We start from the raw sequence: 19,198 nt of genomic DNA, 5'->3' as shown, positions 1-19,198 counted from the left end.
CTCTTAATAGGCTCCTCTGGCTCAGCCAGAATCTCCTACTGCGTCAGCAGGAGAGGATGTTCAGTCTCTCGCTGATTCCATGGACTCCGACAGGGATTCCATCTGCAGCAATTCTAATGGCAATAATGGGAAAAATGGGAAAGAGAAAGAAAAGCAAAGGAAGGACAAAGAAAAAAACAGGGCTGATTCAGTTGCTAACAAACTTGGGAGTCTCAGTAAAACTCTAGGCATCAAGCTAAAGAAGAATATGGGTGGGCTTGGGGGACTAGTGCATGGCAAAATGAGCAGAGCAAATTCAGGAAATGGGAAAAATGGGGAGATCATTGAGAAAGTCAAAGAGAAGAAGTCTAAGTCACGCAAAGGAAGCAAAGAAGAATCTGGCCAGTCTGCAAGCACTTCTCCATCTGAAAAGACAACCCCCTCTCCCACGGAAAAGACAAGCATTTCGCCTGTTGAAAAAATGAATTCTAAATCCCCTTCAGATAAACAGTCAGACCCATGGAAGTACAGTACTGATGTGAAGCTGAGCCTCAACATCTTGAGAGCTGCCATGCAAGGGGAACGGAAGTTCATCTTTGCTGGCCTCCTCTTGACCAGCCATAGACATCAGTTCCATGAGGAGATGATTGGCTATTACTTGACCAGCGCCCAGGAGCGCTTTAGTGCTGAACAGGAGCAGAAGAGGAAAGAGGCAGAGAAGAAGGCTACTCTCAATGGATCGTCATGCAGGAAACTGGAGCAAGAAATGTACTCAAAAGAGAAGTTGGAATCATCTCCTCAGGGAAGGGCATCACCAGTCTTGCCTCAAAGCCATACGACTCAACTGGTTTTAAAGTTTAAAGACCGTACTAGTCCCACACCAGGGTCATTTTCGTCACCTACCATTGGTGCCAAGAAAAGTGGACCCATTCCATTGTCTGCCCACTATAGCCATACACCCCCTGTTCAGAGGCAAAGTGTCATCCACTTGCACGATGTCAATTCCAAGCCATCAAGCTTCCAGGATGATACCTACAAGCCAGTGGTTGGCACCTTAAAAACATGTGCCACATATCCCCAACAGAACCGGTCATTGTCTTCACAGAGCTATAGCCCAGCCCGAATAGCAGGCATCCGTACGGTCAACACAGTGGAGTCACTGACCTATGTTATGCCTACGGACCACAAGTCACAAACATATACTAATGGGTTTAATACCAGTGACATCAGAGACTGCTTGGAATATGCTGATGAGGATGCACCACAGACCTGGTTGAACAATGACAAAAATCGAGGCAGGAGCACAATTAGCCCAATATATTCAATCCAGCAGAACCGCTGCAAGAAGGAAAACTGCTCTTTTTATGGTCGCCCCGAGACTGAAAACTATTGTTCCTACTGCTATAAGGAGGAGCTGAAACGCAGGGAGCAAGAAAGTAAGGGGCACCGACATTGAAGGTGATGGAGCTCTTCCCGTGAATATTTATTTCCTCCATTTTATTACTTGTAAGGTATGTGGCAATGGATTACAGGAGGAAGGAAAAGAGAATCCTGCAGAGGGATCTGTGGGGAGAAAGGTCCAGCTTATTTGTTTTCCCCCTGCAGCAATGAAAAACTAAGAATTTATTTATCATAAAGAGTTTATTATTTTCCATTTTGTCAGTGTCTTTTTTACATACACTGGTAAGCTGAAAGGTTCTTTACTCCTTTGTCAGTGCTGTGTATACGTTTGGTCAAAAATTTTCTAATGGTGCCTGAATTTACACTGACATCACTCAGGTAGTAGGAAGATAGGGAAAAAGTCATAATAACTGGAAATGTGGTATTGTAATAAGATGTGTCTGTCTCATTCTTTAGAGCCATCTCAGTTGAAGAAATATAACTTTTTCATAGCTCTTTCCTCTTCCTTTAAAAATTGGGGGAAAAATAGTAATTTGCGTATAGTTCATACTAACATGCTAACATCCTTGCTTGTATTATTTTAGTACAGTGGTACCTCTACTTATGAATTTAATGCGTTCTGAACTCACATTTGTAAGTCGAAAAAAATTGTAAGTCGAATCCCATAGGAATGCATTGGGAGAAAAAATTCATAAGTCGAAGCAACCCTATCTAAAAATTCGTAAGTAGAAAAAATCCTATCTAAACTGCATCCAAGATGGCGGAAGGAGCTCCGTTTGTAAGTAGAAACATTTGTAAGTAGAGCTATTTGTAAGTAGAGGTACCGCTGTAGTCCTGTTTTCTCCACAGATACACAAATGAAAGCCTGGATTCATTAGCAAGCTTCTCTTACAAAACACATATTCTTGGTTTTATTGATGTAAGCAAACTCCAGTTTTGTACTGCACAGAATGTCCAAGAAAGAAATGTGCTTATCCTCCAGATGACATATCTCTTTCATTTTTAGACAGGACTCTGGCCCTTATGGTTGAAAATAAGTACTTTACAATTCAACAGTTGGGCTATTGGATGACCAAACAACTGCCTCAATAGCTTTGTCTTACACCTGTCTTAAACCTCATTCAGAGCAACCACATAGCCAAGGGCCCTGTATCTCACTGATCATATCCTTTCCTTGGTCGTTTTGGCCAGTTTATCGACACTGCTTATTGGAACCACATTATTTAGCTATTAATTCCCAAGAATTAAAGAACTGAAATATTGGCATATGCAAGCCTTCATATTTTTATTATTCATATAGCACAATGTAGAGCTGCTACCTCTTTGCAGAGAAGACAAAAATCGTTATTGTTAATTTGCACATGTGTTGCAGGCAACTCCCTGTTCGCACAGGAGTTGTATTCTGGGTCATTGCGCACATCAGCTGAAAACGAAACATCAGCAGTCACACGTCAATTGGACATGCACAAAATGGTCTTAAACACTTACAAGGACAGCTCATGGATTTGTGTTTAAAGTCTGCTCCAAATTTGGCCCTCTGAGATGAGTACTAGACAGTGCAGAAGATGAATTCTAAACACCATTGCAAAGACAAAAATGAAGCAAAGATTGTAATAGAGTTCGAAACTAGACAGAATAATTTAGATAACCTCTATGCCTGGTGCCCTTCAGATGTTTTAGATAAGAGCTGAATGTAGCACTGGTGTCTATAGTAGGGCTTCAGTTGGCATTGATATAAACCTGTTTGCCTTCTACAGTGGTACCTCTACTTACGAATTTAATGTGTTCTGAACACACATTTGTAAGTCGAAAAAAATTGTAAGTCGAATCCCATAGGAATGCATTGGGAGAAAAAATTCGTAAGTCGAAGCAACCCTATCTAAAAATTCGTAAGTAGAAAAAATCCTATCTAAACCGCATCCAAGATGGCGGACACAGCTCCATTTGTAAGTAGAAAAATTTGTAAGTAGAGTTATTTGTAAGTAGAGGTACCACTGTATATCTATTTTGTTTCTAGCAAACCACTTGCTGCCAGCTTGGGCACCAAATAGCATACTTCATAATTTCTTACAGCCCTCAGACCTCCGGTGTATACTCTGCATGAAAGTCTGCTCTCAGTGCAAGATTCAAGAGCACATTTAAGCTGAGAGAGTAGAGTATGGTGCCATAGCCATTAAGAACCAATATAGAGCAATCCCAATGTTGGCTGGCTCCCCCAGTCAGCATTGTTGCCTTTGTATGATCTGAATTAAATTTCAGAATGAAATTTATCCCATTCATCCCATTACTGAGGCTCCTATCACATCTAATGAAAAGGGAAGAAGAAATACGACAGTGTCATTAACCTAAGGGCACCACTCTGAGCCCTCAAAGTGACCCTCTTTAATTAGGAAAGTTCATCACTAGGAACGGCCTATATTTTTGGTTCTGCTCTTTAGCTCTAATATTTTTAGGTAAGCTAAGAAAATATTCACTCATAGCCACATCTCAGTTTACATAATGAACTTGGTTTCTGCATCCTCAAATAGAAAGTACTTGAGACTCCTGTCTGTTCACCACTCGCACACACCTTGAAACGCCTGTTTTTGAAGTACTTTGCGGTAGCAATCACTAATTGATGCTATAATTCAGTACAAAATGAAGTCAGAAGTGATACTTGGTATTAATTAATAATAAATTTTAAGTTTGGTGGGGCGGGGGAGGCACACCAATATTACTTAAGAACAGCTCTTAATGAATCCAGCCTTGTAGTTCATGTATCTCCGAGAATATGTCATGTTTCTGAATTGGTATCTCCTTTTACCCCAGAGGAAGATGTGTTACCACACTTAAGGGTGCACTCACACTGCAAGATGTTACAGTGATGGTGGTGGTGCCAAGCTGGTCCCCATTCTTTTATGGGTAGTCTACTCAAGAAAGAGGACCAGCTGTGTCATTAGTGCCGCCTGACCCTGCAGTGTTCTTGTCCAGCTTTGCCATTCATTTCAAAGCAGGAGGAAAAGGCACCTTCCTAAGGGCCTCTACCCTTGCCTGTTCTGTGCTTCCAACATAGAATTAAGGTGCAAAGCAGATGTGGTTTGATGGCTGCTGTGTGGATTAGAACACAAGTAACCTTTGGTGTGGTTCACTCATAAGAATCTCAGATGTTCCAATTTTGTCCAATACTGTATGCCTTTTTATGTTTTTCGTTCATTGTGAAAAATACTCCTGTTTCTTTGGCCAAAGAAATCTGTGGTACCAGATGGACTTATCTTTGATTGTATTCATTAGAGAGAGAGAGAGAAAGAGAGAGAGAGAGCAGGGATGATATTTTAAAAGTTTAAGAAAGAAAATATTAGTACTTACTAATGCATTACCGTAGAACTCGGCCAATAACGCGAGATGAGCGCCTCAACCCCAGAGTCGGTCATGACTGGACCTAATGGTCAGGGGTCCCTTTACCTTTTACTGTAGAACTACCCTTTAGCATGCCTATAAATGCTTCTCTAGGTGGAGGTGGATCATGGAGGTAGGCATGAGCCACTTGCTGTTAACAATTTATGCTTTTCCATTTTGATATAGTCATCATCAGGAGAATAAATTTTAATGGACACAATAATTTCATATATTCACATGGTACTATTATCATTTTAAAAAAAAATACACTGAACTGAATGAAAATAAGTTTTGCCCAGATGATAGAAATGCTCTAATGAGTTGCTCAAATCAATACCCCACTTCCAAGAACTGTTTTCTGGCACCCATGCTCTAATCTGATCCTTGTTTATACCCTACTCTTAGAAATAATTCACTAAACATTAGTTACTTAAAAGGTAAGGTCCAGTCGTGACCAACTCTGGGGTTGCAGCGCTCATTTCGCTTTATTGGCTGAAGGAGCCGGCGTACAGCTTCCAGGTCATGTGGCCAGCATGACTAAGCCGCTTCTGGTGAACCAGAGCAGCACACAGAAATGCTGTTTACCTTCCTGCTGTAGCGGTACCTATTTATCTACTTGCACTTTGACGTGCTTTCGAACTGCTAGGTGGGCAGGAGCAGGGACCGAGCAACGGGAGCTCACCCCGTCATGGGGATTTGAACCGCCGACCTTCTGATCAGCAACCCCACAGCGCCACCCGCGAGGTCATTATTTACTTAGGGAGCATCTAATTCTTACTCTGTGTAAGAATCTAATTATATAGCAGAGCATCTCAGAAAAATCATAGCTCTGAGTGCCGCTTTCCATCCCTAAAACTTCATCTGCAGAAGTTAGGGGTGAGGCCAGTGCCAATTAGACCTGCAATGAGGGGCCTCTAGAGTTCTGGAGATCAGTTTGGCTAGAGTCAGAGCTGGACTCTAAGTGGAGAGTCAAAAGATATTAACATTATTACTGCTTCTTTGACCAGGAAATGGCAGAGGATCAAGCTCTGAGTGTTTATATCAGGCCTGGTATGTACCCAGAGGGTTCGTGCTGACATTGAAGCTCAGGTGTCAATGTCAATTCCTCTATTCCTCTGTGTGCCTGAATAGTGTACATACAGTCATTGGTATCTCACTGGGCTAGATCTCAGTTTCAAATTGTGCAGTTCTTGGTTCCTTCTAACCCAGGATGAGTTAGCACATTCAAATTGCTGTGATTCTATCTAAACCACCACAAAATGGGAACCAAGGTAACAAAGAGGACATGGTCTGTGGGGTGATCCTTGCATTCCATGCTCAAATTGTATAATGATCATTCCAAGCAAATTGTGTGGGAATGTTCAAGGTGGCAGGAGAGGATATATTGTTTATTAATATCCTTCCTAGCTTGTGCTAGCAAGTTCCTTTACTTAGCAGATTGCATTCCCCTTTACACAGCAGAAAACTAGTTGCAATACGCAACTCAATCTGGCTTGTCCAGATTGAAATGTGTTCTAATATTTTCCTGGTAAGACCCCTTGAATCCCTCCTAAAAGAATAAAGACGCCACAGTCTTATTCATAAGCAATAAAAAGAGATTTTACTACGATCAGGCAGAGCACAGTATGATTCTTGAAGGCAGGCCTAAGGCTTGAAGTTGCAAGCATATACAAACAGATTTACCCCATATGTGGGTTAACCTAGTGACTGGGAAGTTAGCAGTCTGGGAAGTTCACAGGACGAAAGGAAGATGGAAAAGAGAGAGAGTGGCGGCTTGCCTTGGAAAGGTCACACCCACCCACTAGTCACATGCAAGGAAGGATGCTCCAGGCCAGGAGGAACAGGAAGTTTCGACTGGCCGGACCAAACATTCCCTTGCTGTATGTATTGTATTTGACTGAATGTTGTATTTGACTGCTCCCAGTGGATTAAAGGTAAAGGGACTCCTGACCATGAGGTCCAGTCTTTACTGACTGAGGTTGTGGTGCTCATCTCGCATTATTGGCCGAGGGAGCCGGCGTACAGCTTCCAGGTCATGTGGCCAGCATGACAAAGCCGCTTCTGGCAAACCAGAGCAGCAAACGGAAACGCTGTTTACCTTCCCGCCAGAAGGTCTTGCACTTTGACGTGCTTTCAAACTGATAGGTTGGCAGGAGTAGGGACCAAGCAATGGGAGCTCACCCCGTCATCGAACCACTGACCTTCTGATCGGCAAGCCCTAGGCTCTATGTGTTTAACCCACAGCGCCACAGCTCCCAGTGGATTACATCCCACAAAAAAGTAGTAGGCAATTATGAATGACCTTACCCTCAGTATTTTGTTCCTGTCTGTCTTATCTGAAAAAGAGGCAAGAGTTTGAATGAAGCCTCAGTAAAAACTATACAATTTAAAAGGTCATTCTCACTGGAAATTAAGTCGAAGTATATAAGAAAAAAAAATTGTCCAGTAACCTTAGAGACCAATTAAGTTTGTTCTTGGTGTAAGCTTTTGTGTGCTTTCGTCTCTAAGGTGCTACTGGACAATTTTTTTATATATTTTGACTGTGTCATACCAACACAGCTACCTACCTGAATCTGGAAATTAAGTGTTTATGAAACTTCTTGTTCCAGGGATTTTTTTTTTAAGGCCAAAATGTGTTTTGCCTGAACTCCCTGTCTCTTGATCTCTCTCTTTCTCTCTCTCAATATAGCTATATATTGTTTCATCCAGTTCAGCATTTTCTTGGGTTGTGGGTTGGTCACTTGGTGGGTAACAAGTGGATATTGTAGACAATTCAGTATATAAAGGGCTAAGGGTTTGTGGGCAGTTAATTCCAAGTCAGGAAGGCTGGGCTGTGCAAAGACAAAATTTGATTGTTGAGATGGGAATTTGAGGCTTGTGTCAAAGCTTCTTTTGCGAAATACGACACAGTTCTCTGGGAATTTCTCCTGCACAAGCGTTGTTGAATTGAACAGTGCTCTTTCACTGGAACTTTTCATTTCCTTGGGCTTGTGCATAAGGGGGCTGCCAATGGGCTGTGCCCTTTGTTTGGTATTTGAGAAGTACAAAACATGGAACAGTGGTTGAATGTAATAAGTGTTGCTAACTGTTCTGGGGTAAAGTGATGTTTTTATAAATGAAAGAAAAAATGCTTTATGGTTTCAAATAAATTATCATTACTCTGCTAATAGGCATCAGAAAAAAAATGTGTTGGGGGGGGAAGTAAAAGGCTGTATAAATTGTTCAAGCCACTAATCCAAAACTTGTCAAAGAAAATATGCAAAATGTTTGACTTTTCTTTTGTCTATGGAACAAAGGGTCTAAGGGTTATTTCAAAGTGGTATTTAAGCATTCTCATACTTTGTAATAATACATGAAAAAGTAGTATAGAAAAGGGCTAATGAATGAATAAAACATGATACACTTTGTGTTTACATATAAGTTGTGTTGTGTGTTGTAGGTGGTTCTAAGCAAGTCTGTGGAAAGTTTTGCAGGTGATCATAAGCCAGAACAAGCAAACATTTGGACTTGGTAGCAGAAGCCTCTCTCTGCCACTGTACTGCCCCAAGTCCAATCAGTTACTCATTGGTGTTCTTTCAAAGCAAAACCAAGTTGTATTATTGTGCTACTGGAATCCAGATAACAGACAAATCTAATTCAGCATGAGTTAAATGTGTAATAAAGCACCCCTTGTCAGCTGAAATGGAGTTCTTGGGGGAAGGACTGGTGTAATATATCACAGATAATGTATGTCTTAGGCTGCAATCCTTTACATTTACCTGGGAATAAGCTCCACTGAGCTCTGTTTTTGGATTAGGTAAATGTGACTTTGGATTAAATGTGTTCTGCACTCAGCTTCTCATGAAAACAGACATGTTTTGCCATTCCTGCATTGCAATATATTTGGTAAGCACCACCATATGTTTCATAAAAGTCAGAGGTAGAAATATTGATCAGTAGCTGTGTTTAGTTACCCCTTTCTTTTCCTCGCCACCCTGTGTATTTCATGCACTTAACTTAATGGGGGTGACCATTTAAATCAGCCCCTCTCCTTCTGAAAAACAGGCATGAATGATCAAGGTGAAGGGCATCACAGTGTTTTTGCTGGCAATAATGTTCCTGCAATTTTGTGCAGAAAAAGCAGCAAGCGTTGTACTGAACACAAAATTCAGCTTCCTGAGAATCTCAGCACCTTCTTTATCTCTCCCTGCCACCCTTTTATGGCTGCTGAAACAATATGCTTGATACTCTGTTGGCTAGTCCTGCTGAAATCTCAGGAGCCAAAGAAGGAACTCTGTAGCTGTAAACTCCTTACTGTGACTAGCAAGACCAGTAATATATATGCAAAATAGTTTATAAAACCAAAATCGAAAGAAATTACACACATTTGTTAAATTTGCATTTATAGGAGAATTCAGGATGCAGTACTGAAATTGCATGAATGCAGAATTTCAGTCCTTTCTGCACAGAGTATATACAGTCCTCTTTAGAGTGAACATACATATAAAGTAAAATATTGTCAGGTAAGGATCGTCATAAGAGACGCGGGTGGCGCTGTGGTCTAAACCACTGAACTTGCCGATCAGAATCCCCGGGGTGAGCTCCCGTTGTTTGGTCCCTGCTCCTGCCAACCTAGCAGTTCGAAAGCACGTCAAGTGCAAGTAGATAAATAGGTACCGCTCCAGCGGGAAGGTAAACGGCGTTTCCATGTGCTGCTCTGGTTCAGCAGAAGCGGCTTAGTCATGCTGGCCACATAACCTGGAAGCTCTACGCTGGCTCCCTCGGCCAATAAAGCAAGATGAGTGCCGCAACCCCAGAGTCACTCATCTCTGGACCTAATGGTCCTGGACCTAATGGTCAGGGGTCCCTTTACCTTTACTTTTAAGGATAGTCATAACAATGGAAGGCCCTTTAATGGTACAATTTGTCCCAGGAACAAAGTTATTCACCCATGGGAGCACTCATTTAAGATAGATGGAAGCCTTGCGTTTTGTCAATAGGTGTTGATTACATTCTCTTCCCCATCCAAAAGAATTAATACATTTCTAGTTCCAAAAATTGAGAATGTGTTGTATTGAAACGTTGTAAAATGTATCATGAAATAATTGATTATAGTGGAGAGCCAGGGGTTACTTCCTTTCCCTTGTATAGAAAAGCAGACATTATTGTGATGGCAGAACTACATTGGAAAAATTGATTGCAAGTGGCTTTTCAGCTCAGAACACATTCAGTTTTTTTGTAGTGTACTCTGCAAAACAACTACTTTTTTTTAGAGTATGGCAAACTTTGTAGAATTACTGCCAAATAAAACACGGTGTAGCGTTTAACTGACTTTAGTAACTTGTTGGCACATTTGCTTTTTTATGGACATGCTTGCTTTTACACACACATATATACACACCCACACCCATAACGAAAGATGTTTGTAAGTGCAGTCTGTTTGTAGACATAAATGACTGTATTATGTTTCAATTTTCCAAACCAAGTTTAAAATATAGAGATTATTTTTATATTACTTTCAAAATATGCTACAAAGCAATATTTTGCACCTTTATTATAGAGAGTTGTTGTCAATTTAGTAGGTTCATGTGGGAAATGTGGTACTAACCTTGTGAAGAAAGCTTTGTAAATGTTACAATACATTCTGAATGTTCATTGCCAGTGTCTGTTGAAGGTTGGAATATAGAATGATTTTTACTGAAAAGCTTTATACGGTGGTTTATATATTTTGGTAAAATGACATGTTCCCCATTTTATTTCTTTGTGGAATCCTCTTTTATAGGACATAAAACATTGAGGAGATATTTAACAAGACTCAGCCAAATAATATAAACAAAACATCATCACGAAAATCAAACTTGAGATTCCCCCACTGCAAATTTCATGAAAAAAAATGACCTGATGTTTTTGAAGCAAAGTAAGATTGAATGTGAATATTTTTTCTGAATAGAACTATAATCACTTATAGAATATGCAGCTATTCTGGCCTATTGTCATCTCTTGGGAACAAGTTCTGTAGATTATTGCAGCGCTACTAAAACCTGATATTCTTCTCATCTTGTTTAGACTACCGTAGTAGGTTTTTTTTATGTGCTCACCAAAATTAAGAAGTCCATTATAAATTTTTCAAATAGAAGATCTCTTCAGTTTTAGCAAAGATTCAAAAGTTCACTTCATCTTCTTCATTCTTATTATAGCGCTCCTGAATGGGATCTCACATGCGTCACCCAAGGACTTGATGACCTATTAAAACAAGCAGATCTCACCTCAAAATCATCCCCCAAATCCCTCCAGTTCATAGAAAAATCTTCATCTTTCACACTTTATCACAAATATACGGCAATCTAGGACCATATATGTGACATATGAAAGAATTAGATTCCTCAGTAGCAACAATGCATTATCTTCTTATGCAGAAATCCAAATGCTGCCAATAAAATCATAATGTGGCATATAACAGAAATAAACAAAAATGGCCACATATTTGAATTAACTGACATTTACTGACATTACAGTCAATTTAATATATGACTGAAACCATCGACTAGGAGAAAAACCAAAAAGATTATATAAAGATTCCACAAAACAACAGTTTTGTTTCCACATTTGAATGTTGTGATCATAGCTGCCAAGTTTTCCCTTTTCTTGCGAGGAAGCCTATTCAGCATAAGGGAAAATCCCTTTAAAAAAGGGATAACTTGGCAGCTATGGTTGTGATCCAGTTTCATTTCAGTTTTTCTGGTTTTAGGATCCAATGAGCAGCACTGTTACCACATTTTCTCTTACAAATTGCTAATAATAAATGACAGCGTTGGTATTTTGTTTAACTTGAACCAATAATCCACAGCCTTCAACCTGGAAACATGCAACATAGCAGATGGATTCCAAAACTGGGTGGGGGTCATTTAGGTCTGGATCAATCTTTTTGAGTTTATTATTTATTCTAAGTACTTATATATTGCCTTTCAGAGCAAAAACCTCCCAAGGCAGCTTACAATAAGTTTCATGCAAATACAAGACAATTGTCATATTTATCTCAGAGACTTTCAGATGGAACTCTGTCTAGGCAAGATGCAGAGAAGTGCCTGAATGCCTCTCTCTCTCTCTCTCTCTCTCTCTCTCTCTCTCTCTCTCTCTCTCTCTCTCTCTCTCTCTCTCTCTCTGGTGGCCTCAATGGGAGCTGCTGCAACTTCTTCCCCTGATGGCCCGTTGTTTCCCATCTGCATAGTTATGTGTTCCCACCCACCTTCAGTGTGTAGTTGCTGTATCACTTTCATATAAATTCCTGCAGACTGTTCATAGTCTGGTTAGTTATATATTGCTATTCAGTTTCCTTAATTGTGTGTTGTTTGAAGATAATTTGTTTTGAAACCTATGACTCTTTGATGGCTGCCAGAATGGCTGGAACCCCCAGTGAAAATGAATAAATGGAAGAGATTCATAATAATTAGGGAGATCATTCTGTATCTATAGCAACAAGGCGTATTAGTGGAGGCAGAATTCTCAATATGAAAGGCCATCATCTCTTGTGCTCTTGGCCAGATTCACGAGGATTTTAGCTGTTATTCTGTTTAGTTGTGGGGATTTCTTCATTGCAAAAACCTATTTTAAGTTGTGGAGGTGGATTGTTTTCTGCAGTTTTATTCAAACATTTTTTTGGGAGGGGGGGAATTGGCTTCGTGTGGAGACATAAGAGAAACATACAGTAAAACATCAAGAACAGCAGCCCAGGAGTTTCATTTAAAATATTTTAATTGCCACCTACAACAAAGAGATGCCATTCACTTTAATGAAGCTGCTTCTCCAGAAGTCATTGAAGAAAGACTTGAGAGTGTTTGCATTTTTCTAGCATGAAAAGTGTGTCCCTTTGTCATAATTTATGTACTATTATTTTAACTCTTTGAAAGTCCACCATCTAGGTGACTGGAATTTCTTCTCGTAAATATGTGGTCCCTGACATAGGCTGATCATGGACCGTGTTGTTCAGATTCTAAGCTTCCCAGAGCCCTCTTTAGCTACTGCAAGCGCTTGGCTGTGGGCTGGCAAGCCCCCTCTGACACCAGAGCACCTAAAGCAAAGACAGACAGAGGTGTCATGCGAATGCAAGCGGCGGATTAGTATGTCAGAGAGAGAGAGAGAGAGAGAGAGAGAGAGAGAGAGAGAGAGAGAGAGAGAGAGAGAGAGAGAGAACCAGCCAAATGCCACTCAGTGAAAGATCTGGAACAAATGTGGTGCGCCTTCAAGCAAAATATCTGGAATTTCAGGGGGAAACTGGAGATAAAAAAGGTAGAAAAGATGACTAACGAAACTTCCTCTGGAATATTTTGCACATTCCCTAGCTCAAAGGTATCAAAAGAAAGGAGGTAAGACCTGAAGAAAATCTGAAGTGTATGGAGTTTGGGACACAGAGAGCCATCAGGAGGGAAGTATGGCAATCTGCCATTGGTATATATTACTCTTACTCATTATTTTTGAAGTGGAATTAATTTTTAGCAAGATTTAGAGACCTTTCCCTCAAGACAGGACACTGCTTTCACAGGAGAATGCATTTGCATCCAAAATTCATGCCTAAATTTATCATTCATGTGCCTATATTTGCTGGGAGATAGGTATCTAACGTCTAGTGCTGCAAGTGGATACAGTATTTGCCTTACATCTTGCCACCACCAAGACAAATGGTGTGCACTGTAGTTGACTTATCACCCTTCCACAACCCTTTCAACAAAGGCACGACTTGCAAATCGCTGTGACTTTGAAAAGGTAATGTGAAAAGTGCTCCAACACTTATGTCTTGAGCAAAAACGGAACATTATTCAGTGAGCAGTGAAGGAGGGTCAGACTCCATCTCGTGCTAACCATACTTAGGTCAACCCTTTGCTAATCCTGATCAATAGAATTCCTTTTTCATATACTGTACCACATTTGCCATGGCAGCAATGTGATGCTGTGGAAAACTCCCTTGAAAATATGCCTTCAGTTCAATTTAAACTGTTGAAAGATTAGTTTTTTCTGTTTATTTGCTACCTTGTTAACAAATAATATATCCCACCTTTCATAGGTGCTATAGGGCCGGTGCCCCCTCAGTATTTGTAGGCAGGGGGCTGAGCCCCCTCCCCCAATGTTGAGTGGACGGAGGAGGCATCCTCCTACAAATATTGAGGGGGCATCACCCCTATTCTCTTTGTACTTCCCACCCCCCCAAAACTGTTCTTCATGACAGATTTCTAGTAATATTGGTCTGAGTCTCCATATACACTTATCACCAAAGTTTTTTGTCGCTTTATGCAAGAAGGGTGTTTTTTTACAGTGACCAATGGTCTTTGCAAATGTATAATCAAATTGCAGAGTGCAAAAAAATGTTCCTTGGTTCTTTTAGAGCAATATTTGACCATAACTTCCAAATATTTGCCTAGTTGATAATTTTGCTATTCTGTAAAATTTTATACTTCCAGCATTGTATTGCAACAAAATACATTAAAATGACTAGAAGAACAAAGGAGTTTGGTTGGTTCTCATTTTTTCTCTTGAGCCCTTATCCTAAACATTTATCATTATTGTTGTTATTTTTTATTAATTTATTTACTGCTTAAAGCCTAGTTGTTTATTTTTTTTTTAAAAAAAATGTCAGTACAGCACCAATGAATCCCTGTGAATGCCCAAGCTATGCTCTAAGTAGGCCCCTAATTATGCATTTATTTTCTGCTACATGTCATTGGATTAAACCTGTCAAATGGTTGCTGTTCATGTTTATAGCAAAAGTGGAATCCAAAGAACTACTTTAGGCAAACCATGGACTTAGGCATGGCTCATGGAATTTTTGACTTTCCCCCTCTGAATGACAGACCCCTTCACACAATATCACAAGCTGCTTTTGAAACTTTCCTCAGTTTCTAAAGTGGTATGTCATGCAGCATTGGGAGCTGACGTTTACGAAACAAAAGTCCGAGACTTCCTTGGACTTGTGGGTCTGCTCCTGTGCAGCTCTTTGTATCCTGTCCAGAGTGTTAGTTTTTTAATTTACCCGTCGTATAATATTTAAAGTGATTGTTAGAAGAAACAGGACCAGTAAGTAACTTGAACAGGTAACAAATGTTTCTCTTCTTATTGGATATGTATGTCCTTGAAATTTTTTCTATGTGCAATCTTCCTTCCAGTTAAAATTAAATGTTATTTTTATATGCTCATTATTTTACTAAGAAGATGTGTAAGGGCCATTTTTAGCAGTTGGGTTGTTATTTTGTAAAGTATGAAAGCATTAGACCAATTTTTGCAATAGTTACTACTAAATATGGCTTCTGTTATGACTTCCAGTTATGACTGTCACTCTTTTTCTAGAACTGTAATTAATTTCTTTTATGAAAGAATGCTACAAGTTACTGATAGCTCTGTAATCTGTGTGATTGGCTCCTCCATTGTTTGGAACAGAGGGTAGCTCGGATAGCTATTCAATAAAATAAACTTAATTTGTAAAATATCAGTTTGTCTGAATTTTTGTGTAAAACTGCCATTTTGCTTCTTGCTCCACTGTTTTTTGATAATTCATGATTCGATCATCATATGCCTTGTAAGTAATTAATCAATTCATTAAACTGAAATTTCATTTTTCAGAAACATCACCATAGATTTTTGAGATTTTGAAGGATATGTGAGATAATTTACAGTGTCAGAACCCCTGCTTTGCAGGCATAAGATCCAAGTTTATTATTCAATATCACTAGCTAAAAAGATCTCAGCTGGGCTAGGAGAGACTTCTGCTGAGCATAGCTGCCAAGTTACCCCTTTTTTTAAGGGAAATTCCATTATGCTGAATAGGCTTCCTCATGAGAAAAGGGAAAACTTGGCAGCTATTGCTGCTGAGGAAGCTGACACTGGACAGTAGTGGACTAGGTGGACTAAGGGTCGGATGCTGTACAAGAGTCCTCCTCCTCCTCCTGTTCAAGAAGGAAGTTTATTTTAAAGCTAGCGCTTGCAGTAAACTGAGCGATGCAACAGAACTGCATCACTCCTGTTCACAAAACTGCATCTCAGGTTTAGGAAGGGAAACAATGTGCCTTTAAGGTATTGGTTCCCCCACTACTCAAGCATTCCACCTTGGAGACCAGCTCAGAGGAGGATACAGACGCAGCAAGAGAACATTTGCACTGCCTATTATATCAATAGTTAAATAGTTAATATATAGGGTGCTTGAAATGCTCTCTGTCTCTTGTCTTTCCTTATATTTGTGCCCACTACTCAAAAGAATACTCGATCCATCTCTGCTTGGATGTTTGTCTCTATCTTTAGAAACTCCCAGCTAATTTCTGCCCTGAAATGATGAAATGGGAGATGTAAAAATGATAATAATAATAATAATAATAATAATAATAATAATAATAATAATAATAAAGCAGCTGCTGAAAAAGGAACTGTACTGGAAAAAAAACTCTACCCCTGTACAGTCACAATGTGCTTTGGTGTCTAAGCAATAGCTTGCCCTGAGCAACCCTGGGTGGAAGAAATGCATTGCACCATAAATCGAAGAGAGAGTGAAAGAGTGGTCAGCCCTTGAATGAGTTAACTGGCTGTAAAGCTTTACAGGGAGGGATCTGTTTGATGCATGGAATATCCCCTTGAGGTCTGTGCAAGGCTGTTATTAAAGCAGTGCCAGGAGACTTCCCCATTCACTGTAGAGAGGCATAGGCACTAGGAATTAGCATCAAGCCTAGGATCAGCTGACCTGCTCAGACTGCTGACGGCAAGGAAAACCTGCCTTCCTCCACAAAGAGTCCTCTTGGAGTGGGGTGGGTTTGAAGATTATATATTTGTAAGTGGGAAGCTGAAGAGAGGCGAGGCAAATATTTCTCTTTTGAACTGTTCTGGGTTTGTCTAATGTGGGACAAGCACACACTGATCTGCCTCCCCCCCCCCCCCGGCAAGGTGCTATAAACTGGTGACACTCCAAATAAATTTGTGAGGCTGGCTCCACCAGATCAGAGTTAAGCCTGTGGCAGATGAAATTGATGTTTTGAACTGGAAATATTTGCTCAGAACTCTGATGAAAAGATGAAAGAACACGATGAAGGCAAAGAACTGATAATATGTTCCATGTTAAAAGCCACTTTTAAAAGCAGAGTTGTTGAAAGCTCACCCACTCTCATGTGTCTTAAATGGCCTCTCTTTATGCAGTTAAGAACATTCATTATGCAGCAGCAAAAAATTGTCCTAATAGCCTAACCAGATTGGTTCCCAGCTGCAGTGTGCCTGTGTGGTTTTTTTTCTTTTTAGCTAATGGCAACTCCAGGAGGGGAACCATTTGGATCATGGCTGCTAAGTAGGGGAGTGGAGGGTTATATCCACCTGTCCTGACCCAAATTACATGCAGCACCAAGTTTGTTTTTTAAAAAAGAAAACTACATCTTGAAATCACAAATCTCCTGCAGGTAATGTGCATCTAAGGAATAAGGAACCACAAGACAGAGAAACCAGTAGGAGAACACTTCAATCTCCCAGGACATTCTATACAAGATCTCAAAGCAGCTGTTTTATTACAGAAAAATTTCAGAAACAGACTGGAAAGAGAAGTTGCTGAATTGCAACTCATTAGCAAGCTTAAAACCATGGAGCCACCTGGAATGAACAAAGACATAGGTTTCTTATCTCATTATACATGATCAAGCTTTCCTTAGCACCTCAGCCCTTGATCCCCCCCAAGACCAATTGTAGTCATTAACAGTAGTTAACAGTCATCAACAGGTTTACCACTCCTATCAGCCCATCACCCATTCCCATCACCCCCACCCTCTGAATATACATAAGGGCATAGCTGCCAAGTTTTCCCTTTTCTCGCGAGGAAGCCTATTCAGCATAAGGGAATTTCCCTTAAAAAAGGGGGAGAACTTGGCAGCTATGCATAAGGGTCTGGTGGATTCTGTTTCAGTGTATCTGACAAAGTGTGCATGCACATGAAAGCTCATACCAAAATAAAAACTTAGTTGGTCTTTAAGGTGCTACTGAAGGATTTTTTTTATTTTGTAAGGAATAAGAGGCAGCATATGGGACGGCTGCATTTGTTCCTGTTGGTGACCGTTTGCAAAGTTGCCCTCTGACTGAGTCACCTCGCCAGAGACTTGCCACCATAAACTGTCTGAACATGTATACGGTCTGAACCTGCATGTTAAAACATCTCTATTTAGGGTGAGCGTGCCATTGCCTCATTTGCCACATGCAGTGAGGCAAAAGGTGGGAGCAGCTGCTGCAAAAAGGTGATTCCTAGATCCTGGGAAGTGATAGGTTTATTTAACAGGGTTGTGAATCCAGCTTTTGGTTACACTTGAATTGTGTGAATATTTTGATCTTGGATTTCAGTGGCTGGACTCAGATAGTTCCAGCATGGTGTTTGGCGGCACTCTGGTTATGCATTATATATTGTAAACTTTATGAGAGCATTGAAAGAGAATCTTAGACCTGGTCTACACATGCAACAGAATGAATTAAGAGTAAGAAGGTAAGAGCCCTCAGGCGATAGCGGTCACCAACTTTTGGGGGCCTGCAAGCACATTTACAGACTAAAAAAAATGTGGGAACTGCACATACCCCACAATACACACATCACAACCCCATACATGTGCGGCTGTCACACAGACACTTAAACCACCACTCTGACTCCAGCGGTTAGGCCTGGGGGACATGTGCGTGCTTTTGCTGAAACCTAAGTGGTGATCTTCCTGGAGAGTACAGGTATTAATCTTCTCTCCCCAGCAATAATCTCCACTGTAAAACCACCTCTGATACATGTCAATTAGGCTTTGAGGAAAACCTTTTATTAGAACTAGAAGAAGGTTTCTTCAAGCCAAATTGTGGTAAGGGGACTTTCCAGCAATGAAGAAGGACTCTGGCTGGAAGGGGCAATCTTTATCTCCCCTGCTAACTCCTCCTTCCATTGTAATTATTGTCTACACAGGAGGTTTATTTGAAGCCTAACTGTAGCAAAGGGGGGTCATAGCTGGGGAGGAAAGAAAGGAATAATTGCTCCCTTTATGGGACTCCCCCCAAGAAATGCCCCCTCCATTGCAATTACAGTGGTACCTCGGTTTATGAACACAATTGGTTCCGGAAGTCTGTTCATAAACTGAAGCGTTCATAAACTGAAGTGAACTTTCCCATTGAAAGTAATGGAAAGTGGATTAATCCGTTCCAGACGGGTCCGCGGAGTACTCAACCTGAAGCATACTTAACCTGAAGCATGGGTGTAATTGGTTCCGGAAGTCTGTTCATAAACTGAAGCGTTCATAAACTGAAGCGAACTTTCCCATTGAAAGTAATGGAAAGTGAATTAATCCGTTCCAGATGGGTTCGTGGCGTTCGTAAACCAAAAATTCATAAACCGAGGTGTTCATAAACCAAGGTTCCACTGTAGTGTCAAAAGAAGCTTGCTATTGTAACCAAGTACTGTAGAAGCCTTCCTTGAAGCTTACACTGCAGTGGT

The 19,198-nt window shown here is 40.5% G+C and overlaps 1 protein-coding gene across 5 annotated transcripts in view; it reads left to right on the top strand.

Annotated features, from left to right (window-relative positions):
• The window catches only part of OTUD7A (OTU deubiquitinase 7A), a 102,424-nt gene extending 87,218 nt beyond the window's left edge, over window positions 1–15,206 (top strand). For all 5 annotated transcript variants that reach the window (XM_088656603.1, XM_088656600.1, XM_088656602.1 and 2 more), the window contains one exon: window positions 11–15,206. In XM_088656603.1, coding sequence (XP_088512729.1) covers window positions 11–1,435 — 1,425 coding nt within the window. In that variant the 3' untranslated portion in view covers window positions 1,436–15,206. The remainder of the gene's footprint in view (window positions 1–10) is intronic.
• The last annotated feature ends 3,992 nt before the right edge of the window (window positions 15,207–19,198 follow it).

The sequence above is a fragment of the Zootoca vivipara genome, chromosome 13 (genome assembly GCF_965207765.1).
Source record: "Zootoca vivipara chromosome 13, rZooViv2.hap1.1, whole genome shotgun sequence".
Classification (NCBI taxonomy): domain Eukaryota; kingdom Metazoa; phylum Chordata; class Lepidosauria; order Squamata; family Lacertidae; genus Zootoca; species Zootoca vivipara.
The sequence above is the reverse complement of the archived record's forward strand: the minus strand, read 5'-3'. Positions and strand labels throughout refer to the sequence as shown.